General features: G+C 46.2%; 1 protein-coding gene across 1 annotated transcript; it reads right to left on the bottom strand.

Moving 5' to 3' along the window:
- Positions 1-6,380: 6,380 nt before the first annotated feature.
- On the bottom strand, positions 6,381-17,591 carry LOC138666331 (bone morphogenetic protein 15-like). Its single transcript, XM_069754559.1, has 5 exons — positions 17,536-17,591; positions 17,125-17,170; positions 16,722-17,066; positions 15,082-15,187; positions 6,381-7,213 (listed from the first exon to the last, which is right to left on the bottom strand). Exons 1-5 carry the CDS (start codon positions 17,589-17,591, stop codon positions 6,405-6,407), a joined length of 1,362 nt encoding a protein of 453 aa, XP_069610660.1. The 3' UTR covers positions 6,381-6,404.
- Positions 17,592-19,432: the final 1,841 nt, after the last annotated feature.

The following is a 19,432-nucleotide window of genomic DNA, read 5'->3' on the forward strand; positions in this document are numbered from 1 at the left end:
CTAGCCCTAACCCTAGCCCTAACCCTAGCCCTAATGGGAAAATGGAAATAAATACATTTTTTTATTTTTCCCTAACTAAGGGGTGATGAAGGGGGGTTTGATTTACTTTTATAGCGGGTTTTTTAGCGGATTTTTATGATTGGCAGCCGTCACACACTGAAAGACGCTTTTTATTGCAAAAAATATTTTTTGCGTTACCACATTTTGAGAGCTATAATTTTTCCATATTTTGGTCCACACAGTCATGTGAGGTCTTGTTTTTTGCGCGACGAGTTGACGTTTTTATTGGTAACATTTTCGGGCACGTGACATTTTTTGATCGCTTTTTATTCCGATTTTTGTGAGACAGAATGACCAAAAACCAGCTATTCATGAATTTCTTTTGGGGGAGGTGTTTATACCGTTCCGCGTTTGGTAAAATTGATAAAGCAGTTTTATTCTTCGGGTCAGTACGATTACAGCGACATCTCATTTATATCATTTTTTTATGTTTTGGCGCTTTTATACGATAAAAACTATTTTATAGAAAAAATAATTATTTTGGCATCGCTTTATTCTCAGGACTATAACTTTTTCATTTTTTTGCTGATGATGCTGTATGGTGGCTCGTTTTTTGCGGGACAAGATGACGCTTTCAGCGGTACCATGGTTATTTATATCTGTCTTTTTGATCACGTGTTATTCCACTTTTTGTTCAGCGGTATGATAATAAAGCGTCGTTTTTTGCCTCGTTTTTTTTTTTTTTCTTACGGTGTTTACTGAAGGGGTTAACTAGTGTGCCAGTTTTATAGGGCGAGTCGATACGGACGCGGCGATACTAAATATGTGTACTTTTATTGTTTTTTTTTTTTTATTTAGATGAAGAAATGTATTTATGGGAATATTTTTTTTTTTTTTCATTATTTAGGAATATTTTTTTTAAATTTTTTTTACACATTTGGAAATTTTTTTTTTTACTTTTTTACTTTGTCCCAGGGGGGGACATCACAGATCAGTGATCTGACAGTTTGCACAGCACTCTGTCAGATCACTGATCTGACATGCAGCAGTGCAGGCTTCACAGTGCCTGCTCTGAGCAGGCTCTGTGAAGCCACCTCCCTCCCTGCAGGACCCGGATCCGCGGCCATCTTGGATCCGGGACCTGGAGCAGGGAGGGAGGGCGGCAAGACCCTCGCAGCAACGCGATTACATCGCGTTGCTGCGGGGGTCTCAGGGAAGCCCGCAGGGAGCCCCCCTCCCTGCGCGGTGCTTCCCTGCACCGCCGGCACATCGCGATCATCTTTGATCGCGGTGTGCTGGGGGTTAATGTGCCGGGGGCGGTCCGTGACCGCTCCTGGCACATAGTGCCGGATGTCAGCTGCGATAGGCAGCTGACACCCGGCCGCGATCGGCGCCGCTCCCCCCGTGAGCGCTGCCGATCGCATATGACGTACTATTGCGTCCTTGGGAAGTAGGGCCCACCCCCCATGGACGCAATAGTACGTCTGATGGCAGAAAGGGGTTAAAACATTTTTTTTTTTACTTTTGCCATGCTTCAATAGCCTCCATGGGAGGCTAGAAGCTGGCACCACTCGATCGGCTCAGCTACATAGCAGCAATCATCAGATCTCTCCTATGTAGCTGAAATGCAGGCTTGCTATGTGCGCCGACCACAGGGTGGCGCTCACAGCTGCCGGAGATCAGCAACCATAGAGGTCTCAAGGACCTCTATGGTTACCATCCTGATGCATCGTTGACCCCGATCATGTGACGGGGTCGGCGATACGCTCATTTCCAGCCGCGCGGCCGGAAGCGGTAGTAAAATGCCGCTGTCAGTGTTTTACAGCAACATTTAACAGGTTAATAGCGGCGGGTGAATCGCGATTTCACCCGCCGCTATTGCGCGCACATGTCAGCTGTACACAAAACAGCTGACATGTCGCAACTTTGATGTGGGCTGAGCGCCGGAGCCCACATCAAAGGGGGAGACATGACATGCGCTGTACTAGTACGGCGCATGTCGTGAAGGGGTTAAACGTCACAGTGGCTTTTTGCAATAAAGGAAGCACTGGAATACTGCGGCTATGTAGGCCGACTTGCCTGCAGAATTGCTGGGCATTTGCTACTGGTCTCTCCGTAAAGTTTTAAGTGCCTCTGTTTAATATTATTGTTATGCAAAAAATTAAAGCTGCGACCGACTTCACTCATCAACTGTTTGTGTTTATCCAGTTATTTAATGAGGTGGTGTTGGGTGGTAAGGGAGAGGGGATTCTCTGGATTGTTGGGGCGTGTTTGTTTTGTGGGGGGGGGGGGGGGGGGGGAGTCAACGCAGGCATAGCAGCAATATCTGCTGACAGGTTCCCTCTTACAGGCCGAACTTTCACGTGGATCACTCACCACTCAGAATGTCGTCTGGAGACCGAGCAATCTTCTTTTCTGCTGGAGCTGTGGTGACCTGACCAGAAATCACTGGTCCTGCGTAGTGTGCACGAACGACCGTCACTGCTGCTTTTCTTATGGTCGCTTTTGATGCCGTGACTGGAGACGCAGTGGCTGAAGCTCTGGCTCCAAATGCTGCTGGATCGCCCCCATGGGGCCGTGGGGTACTCTGTACCGGGTCCTGCGGTTCACATGGGGATGTCACAGTGCGTGACCCGGTCCGTAGCCCTGGGACGTCCGTATAAAAAGGAAAGGTCTTTAAAGGGATGAAGTTTGTTCGTGACGCACCCTGCGGTATTCAGTCAGGGTGACCGATGCTGCTTTAAGGGGTTCGCTGGGGTGATGTTATGGCAGCTAGATGGTATACCTTCCCACAGGTGAAGTGTGTCCCCAGTGCTTCCCGGTGTGTGGATGGTGAAAGGCGCAGAGAAGAACGAGGACACAAGGTTGGAGTCTCTTTACCTTTACTGAAGACTTCAGCATCCACAGTCCAGGGTACCAGATCACGGGGCAGGCAGAGTCCTGCCAGTTTGGAGGCAAGTTGAGAGTTCCCTTGTCCAGGTGGAAATCAGTAGCCTTCCCTTGCGCTGCGGTGGTGTAGCCCCTTACTGCCTATGGCTTCACATAAGGGTCTCACAGATGTGGTGTTCCGTTCTCTCTGTCCCCCATATAGGATAGGACAAAACCCGTATGACTGGTGACTTGAGCCTGTTTATAGGGTCTCTTCGATAGCCCGGCTCTGTAGGTGTCACTGTGCCTCCTGGGTGTAAGTGCGGTCAGGTAGCCTGCAACTAGCTGTCCTGCCGGTCTCCGAAATAAGGCGTAGAGGTCCTTACTCCCTCGGTGTTCCGGCTACCGGGATGTTGCGCCTCAGAAGGAGACAGCTCGAGCGGGGCTGGTTCCCTTCTGGCACCCTCTCCTTTGCTTCGATTTCCTTCACCCTCGCTGAAATATAATTCTGCCTTTCAATGTCTCTTTCTGGGAGCTGCAGCTCTGAGACCATGCACAGCTCCATTAACCTTCTGTCCTCCTCAGACTCTGGTCTGGCACTAACAGAACTCCTGTCTGGATCGTTGCCAGGAACTGACTAACCTTCCCTACAGATTATATATAGATATATAGATATATAGATATATAGATATATAGATATATAGATATATAGATATATATAGATATATATAGATATATATATAGATATATATATAGATATATACACACACACACACTAGCTATTGAACCCGTTCTACGCCCGGGTGGCGAGCATTTATATTGGTATATGGTCTCCATCCTGGTATGTGCTGCTCCCATCCTGCGTCCCCATCCTGTCATGGGCTGCTCCCATCCTGCGTCCCCATCCTGTCATGCGCTGCTCCCATCCTGCGTCCCCATCCTGTCATGTGCTGCTCCATCCTGTCATGCGCTGCTCCCATCCTGCATCCCCATCCTGTCATGTGCTGCTCCATCCTGTCATGTGCTGCTCCATCCTGCGTCCCCATCCTGTCATGTGCTGCTCCATCCTGCGTCCCCCATACTGCCTCTGACCCGCTCGGCGCCGAGTGCTGGGGGGCCTGAGCAGGTGGGGACACCGGCGTGCTGTGGGGGTCAGGTGCCAGTATCGCCGCCAGCTCAGGCCCCCCAGCACTTACTATATTCATCTGTCCTCCGTTCCACCGCTGTGCGCCGCCATCTTCCCGCTCCTCTGGCTGTGACTGGTCAGTCAGAGGGCGGCGCTGGCGCACATTAAGCGCGTCATCGCGCCCTCTGAACTGAAGGTCACAGGCCGAGGATCGGGAAGATGGCGGCGCACAGCGGTGGAACGGAGGACAGGTGAATATAGCCGATACTCACCCTCCTGGCGGTCCCTGCTTCTCTGTTGGAGATCTCCCAGGAGTGTCACTCTGTGAGGCCCAGACTGCGCCGGCGCTTGCGCAATCTATAAAGGCTTCGGACAGAGTGACGCTCCCAGCGTTATATTATAGAAATATATATATATATATCTCTAATAAATAGGAGCAGAAGCTCCCCCTGGTGGTCTGGAGTGTGAAATGTGTTGCATGCTTGTGATACCTGGATGCAGTTATTCTCCTTTGCCTCCAAACGTAGCATTACTCTCCCCGAGTGGAAAGCAATACCACTGCGACGACCAGGACCCTGGGGCACGCACTGCTGCATTGTGTGCTGCTGCTGTTAGGGCTGCTGTGTTTCCATGGTGCTGCCCACGAGCCCCAGCCTAGCCGGTGAACTTCCCTTAAGGCTATGTGCACACGTTCAGGATTTTTAGCTCTTTTTTGGCAGATTTCCGCTGAAAAAAAAAAAAAAAAAAAAAAAAACGCTAAAAAAATGCTTACATAAGCATCCCATCATTTTTAATGCATTCCGCATTTTTTGGGCACATTTTTTTTTCCGCAGCGGAGTCGCAGCATGTTCATTCTTTGCGGCAATTCCGCACACATAGGAATGCATTGATCCGCTTACTTCCCGCATGAGGCTATGCCCACCATGTGGGAAGTAAGCGGATCATGTGCGGTTGGTACCCATGGTGGAGTAGAGGAGACTCTCCTCCAGGCCCTGGGAACTATATATGCTCCTGTTCCCAGTAATGCCTTGCGACAATGACCTGTGATGACGTAGCGGTTTAGCGTGATTCCACGTCATCTGGGGTCATTGCCGCGAGGCATTACTGTGAACGGGAGCTGTCGGGAGCATCGTGAGGAGCGGGAAGGCTGCGGGGGGCGTCGGAAGGCAAGGATATCACCATTTATTATATCCTTGCATAGGCAGCATCAATAGTAAACAGTTGGTCACACTTGGTTGTAGTAATAGTTGGTGTTGCTAGCAGAGATTGTGCATCAGTTGCTTTCTCATAAGTTATTGCATTTCCTCCAAGTCCCCATGTGTCTCTATTGTGCAGAAGCAAAGGAAGTAACTTAAGAGGCAGCAAGACAGCGGAATTAATCTGGGACAGTCCTGCTTATTACACAACACTTGGCTTTATTTTATTTCATTAATTTATTTTACAAAAAGTTGTTTTATATATTTACGGAGACTTTGAGCTACATTTTCTGAAATCACAGCATTTATAATGTAATAAAGGGGAAAGGCCCAGATAAAGCCGAGTAATGGAAAGGGCTTCACAGTGAACAGCTGAGCTCTGAACTTACAGGTCCACAATCACACACACAATGTGACAAAGGAATACCCTTCAAAGAGAACCCATCAGTCATGCTGCTTGAATCCTGAGCGTTTCAGAGTACACATGATATACAGCCGGCCAGACTGTCTCAGGTCACCCGGTTCACCCCAATCCTTTTGACTGACTGGTTTCTCCTTTTGTGCACCCACAGGGGAAGACTAGTCAGTCCACAGAATCCGGGCGGGAAAAAGTTGGCCGGTGACTCGCCTCGGACTAGTCGGCCAAGACACATAATAGCATTTAAAAGTGTAATTTCAATGAAACGCAGCAGCAATTTCGAATAAAATATCCCTGGTTACTATTGCACAACCATATCTGGGCTTCCCTTTAAAAAAACATACATAATTGGATTATACAATTTTGAAATAAAATCAGTCACTATAACCCAGCTGTGTGCAGGTTATACAGACATAACTCGTCAATAGTGTTGCCACAATTTTTTTTTACTATTTTTTTTTTTTTTTTGCTAAAACCAGACATACTCCCTACTGTTCGTATATATGAAGTGTGACGATATTTTAAGAATCTCACCATTATACACCCATCTTAGGGAGGGGTTCAGCTCTAAACCTCTAAAATCTATACATAGAATTACAAAAAGTGAAAAGTTTTATTTTCATTTTGGGGTGGAGAGGGAAAAAAGTCGTACAACTATAGAAACAGACCTGCTCGTAGTCACATCTATAAGCTTAAATAACACACAAATATTTACACACATTTTCAATTGGCACCAAAGTGGCCTTCATAAAGTGCTTGATTCTCTCCCGCTTTTCTCGGAACAGTCCCTGTTTTCTTACCGACAGGTGCAGGATCCTGCAATCATATTCTCATATTCTTTATACAGGATATTTCCTCCAGGTTCAATCATAAGGACACTGATGGGACCATAGGAGTACGGGACACAAGAAGGACGTGGCACATTTCCATCAACCATCTGATTAATAAAGTTCTGGATAATGGCATGGTTGGGCGAATTGTACCCTGAATGCAGAAGTCTCGGGCAGTCTCCTTTGCAGTACCCAGGGTTGTACCTGTGTGGAGCAATAATCCAGTGATCCCATCCTAGCTGATGAAAACTAACCCAGAATGGACGGAGCGAGCAATGATTCTTGAGTTGCTCGCTTTGGTTGCCAAGTTTTGGAAGCTTAATGCCAATTGTCCCCACTTGACGAGGTTTCCTTCTCAACACATGTGGAGCAGCCTTTTCTGAAACTGCAGTTAAAATTTTCTCACCGGACCGATTCTGGAATTTTGAGCCGAAGTCAATAAGTAAGAAAGGGATATGGGAGGCCGAAACAGCCAGAGATCTTGTGTTGCGTTTCCCAATACTCTGGCATATGAGTTGGATATGTAAACTTCGGTTTGCAGCCTTCAGTAGAGATTTGATGTGAAGAGTGACGTCCGTCTCGGTCCACACCCAAATTCCAGGGGGAACTCTGGTCTTGGAGAAGTGGCTGGCACTTGGTAGAAGATCCACCTTGCATATGTAATACGTTTCTCCAAAATGCATTGTGCGTGGATACATCACCGTCGCCTTGATCAGCTCCTCCGTTGTCAGGTTATGCAAGAGAAATTTAAGGTTTTGTATTCTCCGTTTCTTTTCTGAAAAAAATGAAAACATTTTACTTCACAGCAGGCAAAATATGAATTCTTACAAATTTCAAAATCTAGTACAGCAAAGACATGATTCAGTGTTAGACAGTAACGTTTGTGATCTTAAAGGGATCCAGTCACGCGATTCGTACCCTCCAAACCACGGGCTTCAAAATCAGAGCCTGGGCTGTACAACTGCAGCAAGGTCTATTCTCTGAAGTGCCGAAGCGTTAGAAGATTATTAGAGATTGAGAGAAGACTAGTCAGCGCCGCTCAAGGTGATTGGTGTCGTGCACAATGAGAGACCTGTCAATCACGTTGACCTGCAATTGTGTTTTGGGCAACATAAATCACATGAGAAGAGCAGCAGTCGGCCATATTCCCACAAGCACCATGAGGAAAATGGTTACTCTCTACCCCATATTCTACAAATTCAGAAAGCTGAAAAAAGTATTTTCAGGTTTAACCCTCTTGTAAAACTTATGCCAGATGGGCACTTTTCACCACTGAGGACTGGTGTCTTAATGTGTAATAGTGCAAAGTACAAGCACGTGCCCACAACAAGCAGTCACGTGCCCAACAACAGGATCGCACGGTCCCAGAGGTTTCCTCATGTGCACCCCCCGAGGTGTACGGGATACTGACTGACTGTACAGCAGATCCTCAGAGGAGTTTGGAGTATGCTTAACCAAGGAGGAGGAAGTGGGTGTGGCTTGGGGCGTGGCCTGAATTTCCTGCACACCTGTCTCTGATTACATAAAACTGCCATACACATTGGATAACTGTTGGATGAACGATCACTCGTCTGACAGCACTCTCTCCTGACCCCCCAGCTTAGGCCTCTTTCACACTTCAGTTGTTTGGCGTCAGTCTAAAACCGCCATTTTCCTCAAATAACGGATCCGTCAATTTTTTTTGACGGATCCGTTATTTTCCCATAGACTTGCATTAGCGACAGATTGTGACGGATGGTCGTCCGTTCCATCCGCCATGAGACGGATCCGTCGAAATTTGGCGGACGTTTTCTGAAAATAGACGGACATTGAAACGTTTTTTGTCAACGCCGAAATGGCGGATCGCGACGGATCCGTCGCGTCCACCATTCCATAGAATGGCCGCCTATGGGCGACGGATCCGCCGCAACCGTTTTTTCGGCGGATCCGTCGCCCCAATCCGTTTTTTCAATTGCGCATGCTCCAAAAAGTAGATACTTTTCCCAGACAACCCCCAAGTAACGGATCCGTCAAAAAAACGGATCCGTTAGAACAGTTTTCTCAACAATTGTGACAGATCCGTCAATCCGTCACTATGTCGGTAGTGACTGACGCCAAACAACTGAAGTGTGAAAGAGGCATAAGCCTTGTGCTCCTTTGGTCTCTAGGAGTGACCGACACTTTCCTCTTTAATTTGCGATCTTGCACAAAATGATTGGCCATTGACATTTAACACGCCAGTTCCTGAAGGCCACATACATATTAGATGGCTGTTGGATAGATAATAATGGATGAATGGATGGATGATGGTTAGGCTGACTCTCACACACTAGCCCTCGTTCGGCCAAGCTCTTCCTTATGCTCTATGATAGAGCCAGCACTACACATGTCTGACAACGACTTATCTCCTGGAGACAACATCAACCGTTCAAATTAGGACATTCCTGATTGGTACCCCACCCCAACAATTATTTGACTAGAGTTCCCATAGACCCATAGACAGACTATTGGCCAAGCTTATCAATTTCAATGAGTTTGGCTGACAATGTGAATGGGGGGCTTTATGCCCTTTAACATTTTATGTAGGGGAAAGAGTCAGAAGACCTCCCATACACAGGATGGCAGGTCCAGCAGGACATCACAGGAGGATGAGCCTGCAGTGATGATGTGAGGCTATAGCAGGGCATCACAGGATGATGGTCCTATAGTGATGATGTGCAGCTCCAGCAAGGCATCACAGGAGGATGGCCCTGCAGTGATGATGTGCGGCTCCAGCAAGGCATCACAGGAAGATGGCCCTACAGTGATGATGTGAGGCTCCAGCAGGGCATCACAGGAAGATGGCCCTACAGTGATGATATGTGGCTACAGCAGGGCATCACAGGAAGATGGCCCTACAGTGATGATGTGAGGCTCCAGCAGGGCATCACAGGGGGATGGCTCTGCCATGATGATGTGAGGCTCCAGCAAGGCACCACAGGAGGATGGCCCTGCCGTGATGATGTGAGACTCTAGCAGGGCATCATAGTAGCATGGCCCTGCAGTCACTTACCTGCAGCTTCTATTTAATCCGGGGCTGCATTGTTGTGAAAAATCACCATCAGTCCTATGTAGAACTATTTTGAAAACATGATGCAATCATTGTGATGTGCCTCTCCAGCTCCACTACATCTGTCTGTGTTATGTGCTTGATATAAGCAGACTAACATATGACTATAGCAAATCCCCACTTTCTTACCCTAATATAACATAGCAAACCAATAAACTCAACACTACCACCTCTGTCTGTGCATGTAAGAAGATGGACCGGGCCGGTGATGCTTCTTTCATGCCGGTTCTGTAACTATCAGGGCTGTCACCATTGTTGCTGGGGGGAAAGCTCTCCAACCGGGACAGACCTTTGCACTCAACTGTAGGGAGCGTGTCATGTATAAAAGGGGTGGTGCGCGGGAAAGCAGGACACTTGGTGGGAAGATAGAGCACGCAGCTGGAGAAGGTTGACTCACTCTCCGTGGGGCTACGCAATAACCCAGGCCCGCGCTGCAGTTCCTCAGACCTTGTGCACACTGACCCTGAGGGACGTGAGGTGGTGTGTCCGTCTATCCTGACTACCAAGCTCTGACCTGCACTGCTCCGCTATCGGCCAAGAGTGTGCAGCCTAGATCTGGCCAAGCGGATTGTTGGAACTGGGTAACTACAACCCCAGCACCAGCATGGTTCAGAGACATCTTCCAGTGGAGGCAGAGACTGCTACACTTAGTGGACATCGCCCGGTATCCGAAACACATGTCTGAGTGCACTGTATTTGGAGAGGCGAACTTTAAAAAGGTACATACCATCTTTAAATCTTATATACAACTTTGGTGTGCGCACTGAATATATGTATGGGAGATATATGTATATCTGTTATATCACCCACACTTTGGTTTTCTGCTTTCTGCACTTTGACTATATTGTCGTCATATTTGGATCTTTTTTGGAGTATTTAAAACAAGAAAATGATAAGGGTGCCCATACTTATGCACCTGTCAAATTTTGTTTGAATGTAGATTGCACATTTTCTGTTAGTACAATAAACCTCATTTCAAGGCAGAAACATTACTGTGTCCAACAGTTATTAGATATATAAAACTGAAATAGCTGTTGAAAAAAAAAACAATTTTTATAAAACATTAAGCTTAAGATTAATAGGGGTGCCCAAACTTTTTCATATAACTGTGTGTGTATATAATATATATAAATATATATATATATAAATATATATATATATATATATATATATATATATATATATATATATATATATATATATATATATACACACACATACACATATATACACACACATATATATTTTCTCGGATAGATTATTGCGCACACAATAGCTTAATTTTTTCTGATGGTTATAGAATCATTTGTATGATTTTATACTCTACTAGAAGGTGGCCAGATTCTACCGCATCAGGTATTCTAGAATCTGTATGTAGTTTATTTACAAAGTTTTCAGAATAATGCAATTTACACACAGGAATCGGCCGGCCGCGAGCAATTAGCGAAGCGTGGTTCAAATTGCCATGTAGTATATTGCACAGCCACGTAGAATATTGCTCAGCCACGTAGTATAGAGCACAGACACGTAGTATAGAGCACAGACACGTAGTATATAGCAGACACATAGTATATTGCCCAGCCATGTAATATATTGCTCAGCCACGTAATATATTGCGTAGCATATAGCAGACACGTAGTATCTAGCACAGACACGTAGTATATAGCAAACACATAGTATATTGCCCAGCCACGTAATATATTGCCCAGCCACGTAGTATATTGCACAGCCACGTAGTATATTGCACAGCCACGTAGTATATTGCACAGACGTCGTACAGTGGGGCAAAAAAGTATTTAGTCAGTCAGCAATAGTGCAAGTTCCACCACTTAAAAAGATGAGAGGCGTCTGTAATTTACATCATAGGTAGACCTCAACTATGGGAGACAAACTGAGAAAAAAAAATCCAGAAAATCACATTGTCTGTTTTTTTTAACATTTTATTTGCATATTATGGTGGAAAATAAGTATTTGGTCAGAAACAAACAATCAAGATTTCTGGCTCTCACAGACCTGTAACTTCTTCTTTAAGAGTCTCCTCTTTCCTCCACTTATTACCTGTAGTAATGGCACCTGTTTAAACTTGTTATCAGTATAAAAAGACACCTGTGCACACCCTCAAACAGTCTGACTCCAAACTCCACTATGGTGAAGACCAAAGAGCTGTCAAAGGACACCAGAAACAAAATTGTAGCCCTGCACCAGGCTGGGAAGACTGAATCTGCAATAGCCAACCAGCTTGGAGTGAAGAAATCAACAGTGGGAGCAATAATTAGAAAATGGAAGACATACAAGACCACTGATAATCTCCCTCGATCTGGGGCTCCACGCAAAATCCCACCCCGTGGGGTCAGAATGATCACAAGAACGGTGAGCAAAAATCCCAGAACCACGCGGGGGGACCTAGTGAATGAACTGCAGAGAGCTGGGACCAATGTAACAAGGCCTACCATAAGTAACACACTACGCCACCATGGACTCAGATCCTGCAGTGCCAGACGTGTCCCACTGCTTAAGCCAGTACATGTCCGGGCCCGTCTGAAGTTTGCTAGAGAGCATTTGGATGATCCAGAGGAGTTTTGGGAGAATGTCCTATGGTCTGATGAAACCAAACTGGAACTGTTTGGTAGAAACACAACTTGTCGTGTTTGGAGGAAAAAGAATACTGAGTTGCATCCATCAAACACCATACCTACTGTAAAGCATGGTGGTGGAAACATCATGCTTTGGGGCTGTTTCTCTGCAAAGGGACCAGGACGACTGATCCGGGTACATGAAAGAATGAATGGGGCCATGTATCGTGAGATTTTGAGTGCAAACCTCCTTCCATCAGCAAGGGCATTGAAGATGAAACGTGGCTGGGTCTTTCAACATGACAATGATCCAAAGCACACCGCCAGGGCAACGAAGGAGTGGCTTCGTAAGAAGCATTTCAAGGTCCTGGAGTGGCCTATAGCCAGTCTCCAGATCTCAACCCTATAGAAAACCTTTGGAGGGAGTTGAAAGTCGTAGTTACTCACCGATAACGGTGTTTCTCGGAGCCCATGACAGCACTACGGAGAGAGGGGATCCGCCCTTCAGGGACAGGAAACCTACAGATAAAAGGGCGGTACCTCTCCCTCGCATCAGTTGGTTTACAGAGCATCGGAGGACCTCCAGGTTAGTTTACAACAGAGAAAAAATCATATTATAACATTTCTTAATAGAGGAACCCCGTGCCTATACTTATACTATATACACTATATAAATTATATGTAATTAACGGTACTCACCGCACTCGTGATGGGAGGGAATAAGCGAGTGCTGTCATGGGCTCCGAGAAACACCGTTATCGTTGAGTAACTACGACTTTCTCGGTCTCCTATGACAGCACTACTGAGAGAATTGCAGAGACTAAGCTTAGGGAGGGACCACCGCCTCGAGAACCCTTCGTCCGAAGGTTAAGTCAGACACAGAGGCTAGATTTAATCTATAGTGTCTAAAAAAGGTTGATGGTGATGACCAGGTGGCCGCTTTACAGATTTGCTCTATCGATACCTCTGACCTCTCAGCCCATGAGGTAGCTACTGCTCTTGTGGAATGCGCTCTTATACCATCTGGGATCTCATTCCCCGAGGATGAATATGCCAAGACTATCTCCTCCTTTATCCACCTCGCCAAAGTACCCTTGGATGCCCGAAAACCTTTTCTGGGACCCTGAAAACAGACAAACAGAGAGCCTTCCTTCCTATACTCTCTGGTGGAATCTAAGTATTGGATTAGGCATCTTCTGACGTCTAGATTATGGAAGTTCTGCTCTTTCTCATTTTTTGGGTTTGGACAAAAGGATGGCAGGGATACTTCTTGTGACCTATGGAATTTTGATGCCACTTTTGGCAAATAGGCCGGGTCAGGTCTAAGAGTGACTCTATCATCTAATATTTTAGTGAAAGGTGGATTGGAGGATAAGGCTTGAATGTCACTTATTCTGCGTGCAGATGTTAACGCTACCAAAAGAATAGTTTTAAGTGATAATGTTTTAATGGGAATCGTCTCTATGGGTTCGAATGGAGGACCCGTTAATGCCGAGAGGACTAAATTTAAGTCCCATGAGGGCACTTTTTGAAAAACTAAGGGCTTTGATCTTGTTACTGCCTTAAAAAATCTAATTATCCATGGGTTGGCTGCAATATTATGATTATAGAGTGCTCCTAGAGCTGCTATTTGTACCTTAAGAGTACTAACCAACAACCCCTGTTCCAGACCTTTTTGTAGGAACTCCAGTATTTTAGGAATTGAGGGCCCATCTTGGACTTTTACTTTGGAGACGGACAGAAATTTTTTCCATGTTTTCCCATATATTCTACTAGTGATGGGTTTTCTACTTTTTAACAACGTGGTGACTAAGTTGTCTGAAAAACCTCTTTCTTTTAATAGTCCCCGTTCAAAAGCCAGGCTGTCAAACGTAAGTTCGATTCCTGTGGGTGGAAGATCGGCCCTTGATGTAGAAGTTCTGGTATATTCGGTAGGACCCATGGGTCCGAGACTGATAGCATCCTCAGCCAGGAGAACCACGTCCTTTTTGGCCAGAACGGGGCTATGAGGATCATTTTCGTTTTGTCCTCTCTGACTTTCCGAATGACTGCCGGGATCAGAATAGTTGGAGGAAAAGCATAAGTCAATTTTTGAGTCCATGGAATCATAAAGGCATCTAGAGCCTGTGGATTCCCTCCCGGGTTCAGTGAGCAGAATTTGTTCACCTTTTTGTTTTTGGAATTGGCGAATAAATCTATTGTCGGTGTTCCCCACATTTCTGTGATCTGATCGTAGATGGATTGGTTTAGGGACCACTCGCCTTGTTTTAACTGAGATCGACTCAGATAATCTGCTCTCTCGTTGTTTGAACCCTGAATGTGTAGCGCAGAGAGGGATAGTAGATTTTCTTCCGCTAGGTTGAAAATTTTGGCGGAAGAACTCATGAGTGCCTGAGACCTTGTTGCTCCCTGGTGGTTTATGTACGCTACAGTCACTTTGTTGTCCGAAAAAATTCGGACATGATGTCCCTGAATATAGGTCAGAAAAGAAAGAAGAGCCTGAAGCACTGCCCAAAGTTCTTTTTGGTTTGAGGATGCTGATCGTTCCTGAACTGACCAGGTTCCCTGAGCCACTCTGTCCCCCATGTGAGCCCCCCACCCTCTGGGACTTGCATCGGTTGTTATTACCCGGGATATTTTTGTCACCCAAGGAACTCCCCTTGATAAGTTTTTGCTTTCCCCCCACCAACGAAGGGAATGAATAACTGAGGAATTTAGAGTAATTCGACTTTCCAAGTTGTTCTTTAGTACTGACTGCCATTCTAGTATGTGCCACTGAAGCTCCCTTGTGTGGAATTGTGCGAAGGGTATCACTGGTAGGCATGAGGACAGAGAGCCTACTAGCGACATTGCTCTCCTTAGAGTCATGGAAGGATGGTGAAATGTTCGTGCTATCATGGCTAATATGTTGTCTTTTTTGGGGTTTGGAAGTCGACATTCTTGGACTCGGGAGTCTAATGTCAGACCTAGGAACTCCTGTACCCGACAGGGTTCCAACTTTGATTTTTTTAAGTTTATGAGCCACCCCAAGTTCGTCAAAATAGTCATTACTCAATCTCTCTGTTCTCTGCAACTTTGAGCCGAGTTGCTTACAATAAGAAAGTCGTCTAGGTAAGGGACTATTAATATATTTTGTTCCCTTATGTGGGCCATCATTTCCGCTATTATCTTCGTGAATATTCGAGGAGCTATAGAGATCCCGAACGGTAGAGCTCTGTACTGGAAAAACCTTAATTGCCCTTTTATGGGAACTGCCAATCTTAGGAATTTTTGAGATTGATTGTGGATGGGCACATGATAATATGCGTTGGTTAGGTCTATCACGACCATGTAGCAATTCGGAAACAGGATTTTTATAGTGGACTTTATTGTTTCCATTTTGAATTTGTGATTTCTTACGTATTTGTTTAGGTTTTTTAAATTTATAATGGTCCGAAAGGACCCGTCGGGTTTTGGTACTAAAAAAAGAGGGGAGAAAAAAAATCTTCTCCTATTTCCTGAGGGGAGATTTCTTGAATCACAGATTTTTGCAGTAGGGAAATAATTTCTTTCTCTAAAGCTGCTTGTTCTGCTGCTGATGATCTTATTTTCGTTTCTATGTAATTCCGGGGAGGAAAAGAAACAAAATCTATTTTTAGACCATACTGTATGATGTTTAGAATCCAGATGTTGTTGGATATTTTCTTCCAGGCGGGAAGGAATGATATGAGTCTTCCCCCCACCGTAGGCAAAATGTCATTTGGAGGGTTTTTTTGTCGCGAGAGGTATTGCCAAAGAGGTAACCTCTATCCCTTCTCCTGCCTTCTTCCCATTTATTCTGCTCCCTGGGGGGTCTGTGGCGGAAAAATCTCCGATTCCGAAAGGACTGCCTGAATGGGGCTGGACCCAAATTTGGAAACCCCTTCTTTTTGTCCCCCGCTTTTTGGAGGATGTCATCCAGGGTTTCTCCAAACAGAAAATTTCCTTCGCATGGAATAGAACATAGCTTTAGCTTTGTCTGGAGGTCTCCAGGCCAGCTCTTGAGCCATAAGGTTCTTCTGGCTGCGTTGGAGAGAGCAGCGGCCTTAGATGTTAAACGTACGGAGTCTGCCGAGGAGTCCGCCAGGAATGCTGCTGCTGCTCTAATTGCAGGGATAGAATCCAGTAATTTATTTCTGGGTAGCCCGTCTCTAATTTGATTTTCTAATTGGTCAATCCACACCATCAGAGATCTGGAGGTGCAGGTCGCCGCAACAGCAGGCCTCAAGCTACCCCCAGCCGATTACCATGCCCCTTTAAGAAATGTGTCTGCTTTCTTATCTAAAGGGTCTCTGAGGGTACCCATGTCCTCGAACGGGAGCGCAAATTTTTTCGAGGCCTTTGCCACCGCTACATCCAATTTTGGTGCCTTATCCCAGGAAGTGGATGCGTCATCTTCGAAGGGATACTTTCTTTTAAGCGAGGGCACCGAAGAGTTTCTCCTATCTGGTTCCTCCCATTCTTTTTTGATTAGAGATTGGACATTGGGATTTAAAGGAAAGGTTATCCGCTTTTTTTTGTCCCAAACCACCAAACATTACGTCTTGGGCCGTTTTGTCAGGTTTAGGCTCCTCAACCCCCATAGTAACCCTAACGGCTCTCACTAAGGTATCCACTTCCTCGAGTGGAAAACAATGTCGGCCCGAATCTTCCTCGGAGGAGGATAGGGAGGAGTCAGAATTGTCCGAATCTGCGTCTTCAGATGAGGATCGGGCAGAGTGGGAATGTACTGCTTCCTTTATTTTATCTTTCCCTTTTTTGGAGGAAGATACAGCATTCTGAACCTCGGATCTAATTAGGTTTTTCAGTTCAAATGCAAAGTCGGGAGTCTCCTCACATAGCACCCGCTGGATACATGATTTGCAAAGCTTTTTGTCCCAGGCTACTGGTAAAGCTTTGTCACAGATGGGGCAGGATTTGTTTCTCTTTTTCTCCAACTTCTTCTTTCCCTATTAAGGGAGAAGAGGGAGCCCCATTATAATATACACATTCACGAAGATCACTCACCATTCGGACGTGCAGGCAGGTACCGGTTCTGGAGGGGGCCATGGGTCTGGAAGGGAAGGTTCCCGAGGAGGTGAATTAGTCTTCGCAGCAGATCTGCTGCGCTGTGTAGAACGGCTGCTAGACCCACTCCTGGCGCTCTTAGGGTCTGTCTTCTTATGGTGCTGCTGCCTCGGCTGCAGCTCCTGTGGATCGCTGTCTTCCATGATTTACAGGGAGATAGTGCGACAACTAAGTGAGCACTATCTCCCTATTTGTAATTGGCGCCACCCCCGGCGTTCCCTGCACTTCCGGTCCTGCGTCAAATCCTCCCGGGAGAAAGAAGCTACCGCGCATGCGCGCGGCGATGACCCGGAAGTCCAGCCGCATTTCCGGAGCGGCGGCCATCTTAGTACACCCGGAGCGTGCGCTTACCGGCACGGGAGCTCCGGGTGATCCAGCGCCCCTTCATCGATCTGAATCGGCGGCATTCTCCCCCCGCTCACCCTGAAGAACCCCTCGGTTCCAGCGGTGGTGGCTTCGGGAGCCGGACAAGCCGCGGCAGGAGCCTCCTCGCTGCCGATACCCGACCGCCCGGTCCATCGGTCTTCCTAACAGGTACCACCGAAAAGAGGTTCCCTGTTCAGGGACAGGAAACCAACTGATGCGAGGGAGAGGTACCGCCCTTTTATCTGTAGGTTTCCTGTCCCTGAAGGGCGGATCCCCTCTCTCCGTAGTGCTGTCATGGGAGACCGAGAAAGTCCGTGTTGCCAAGCGAAAAGCCAAAAACATCACTGCTCTAGAGGAGATCTGCATGGAGGAATGGGCCAACATACCAACAACAGTGTGTGGCAACCTTGTGAAGACTTACAGAAAACGTTTGACCTCTGTCATTGCCAACAAAGGATATATTACAAAGTATTGAGATGAAATTTTGTTTCTGACCAAATACTTATTTTCCACCATAATATGCAAATAAAATGTTAAAAAAACAGACACTGATTTTCTGGATTTTTTTTTCTCAGTTTGTCTCCCATAGTTGAGGTCTACCTATGATGTAAATTACAGACGCCTCTCATCTTTTTAAGTGGTGGAACTTGCACTATTGCTGACTAAATACTTTTTTTGCCCCACTGTATATAGCACAGAGACGTAGTATATAACGCTGCCCATGCAGTATAGAGCACAGCAATGTAGTATATTGCCCAGCCACGTAATATATTGCCCAGCCATGCAGTATATAGCACAGCCCACATAGTATACAGCACAGAGATGTAGTATACAGCACAGAGATGTAGTATACAGCACAGAGATGTAGTATATAGCACATCCCACGCAGTATATAACAGCCCACGCAGTATATAACAGCCCACGCAGTATATAACACGGCCCACACAGTATATTACACAGCCCACGCATTATATTACACAGCCCACGCATTATATTACACAGCCGACGCAGTATATTGCAATGTGGGCACCATATCCCTGTTAGAAAAAGAATTAAACTAAAAAATAGTTATATATTCACCCTCCGCCAGCCCTCTGGATCCAGCCGAGGCATTTACCGATGCTTCTCATGACGCTCCGGTCCCAAGAGTGCATTGCGGTCTCGCGAGATGATAACGTAGCAGTCTCGTGAGACCGCTACGTCATCATCTCACGAGACCGCAATGCATGGTGTTGTGAATTCTGTGGCAGAGCTCCCTCCTGTGGTCACAAGTGGTACTTCGGCTGATTCTCTCTGTGAGCTTCCGTTGGTGGAGGAAAGTGGTACTGCGGCTTCTGAGTTTCCCTCCTCAGGTGATGTGGTGAAGTCGTTAGGTGCTGCTCTATTTAACTCCACCTAGTGCTTTGATCCTGGCCTCCAGTCAATGTTCTAGTATTGGACCTGTTTCCTCCTGGATCGTTCCTGTGGCCTGCTGCTCTGCATAGCTAAGTTCTGCTTTGCTATTTTGTTTGCTGTTTTTTTCTGTCCAGCTTGTATATTTGTTTTTTCCTGCTTGCTGGAAGCTCTGGGACGCAGAGGGTGTACCTCCGTGCCGTTAGTTCGGTACGGAGGGTCTTTTTGCCCCCTTTGCGTGGTTTTTGTAGGGTTTTGTGTTGACCGCAAAGTTACCTTTCCTATCCTCGCCCTGTTCAGAAAGTCGGGCCTCACTTTGCTAAATCTATTTCATCTCTACGTTTGTCTTTTCATCTTAACTCACAGTCATATGTGGGGGCTGCCTTTTCCTTTGGGGTATTTCTCTGAGGCAAGGTAGTCTTATTTTCTATCTTCAGGCTAGCTAGTTTCTCAGGCTGTGCCGAGTTGCATAGGGAGCATTAGGCGCAAT

The sequence above is a fragment of the Ranitomeya imitator genome, chromosome 2 (assembly GCF_032444005.1).
Source record: "Ranitomeya imitator isolate aRanImi1 chromosome 2, aRanImi1.pri, whole genome shotgun sequence".
Classification (NCBI taxonomy): domain Eukaryota; kingdom Metazoa; phylum Chordata; class Amphibia; order Anura; family Dendrobatidae; genus Ranitomeya; species Ranitomeya imitator.

Bases quoted from the DNA above. Each gene is read 5' to 3' on its own strand.
- LOC138666331 (XM_069754559.1), bottom strand. From the start codon at position 17,591: ATGCCGCCGATTCAGATCGATGAAGGGGCGCTGGATCACCCGGAGCTC. The intron at 17,171-17,535 runs GTAAGCGCACGC...CTTCCCTTCCAG, and splicing joins CACCCGGAGCTCCCGTGCCG to ACCCATGGCCCCCTCCAGAA. The intron at 17,067-17,124 runs GTGAGTGATCTT...CTCCCTTAATAG, and splicing joins CCTGCCTGCACGTCCGAATG to GGAAAGAAGAAGTTGGAGAA.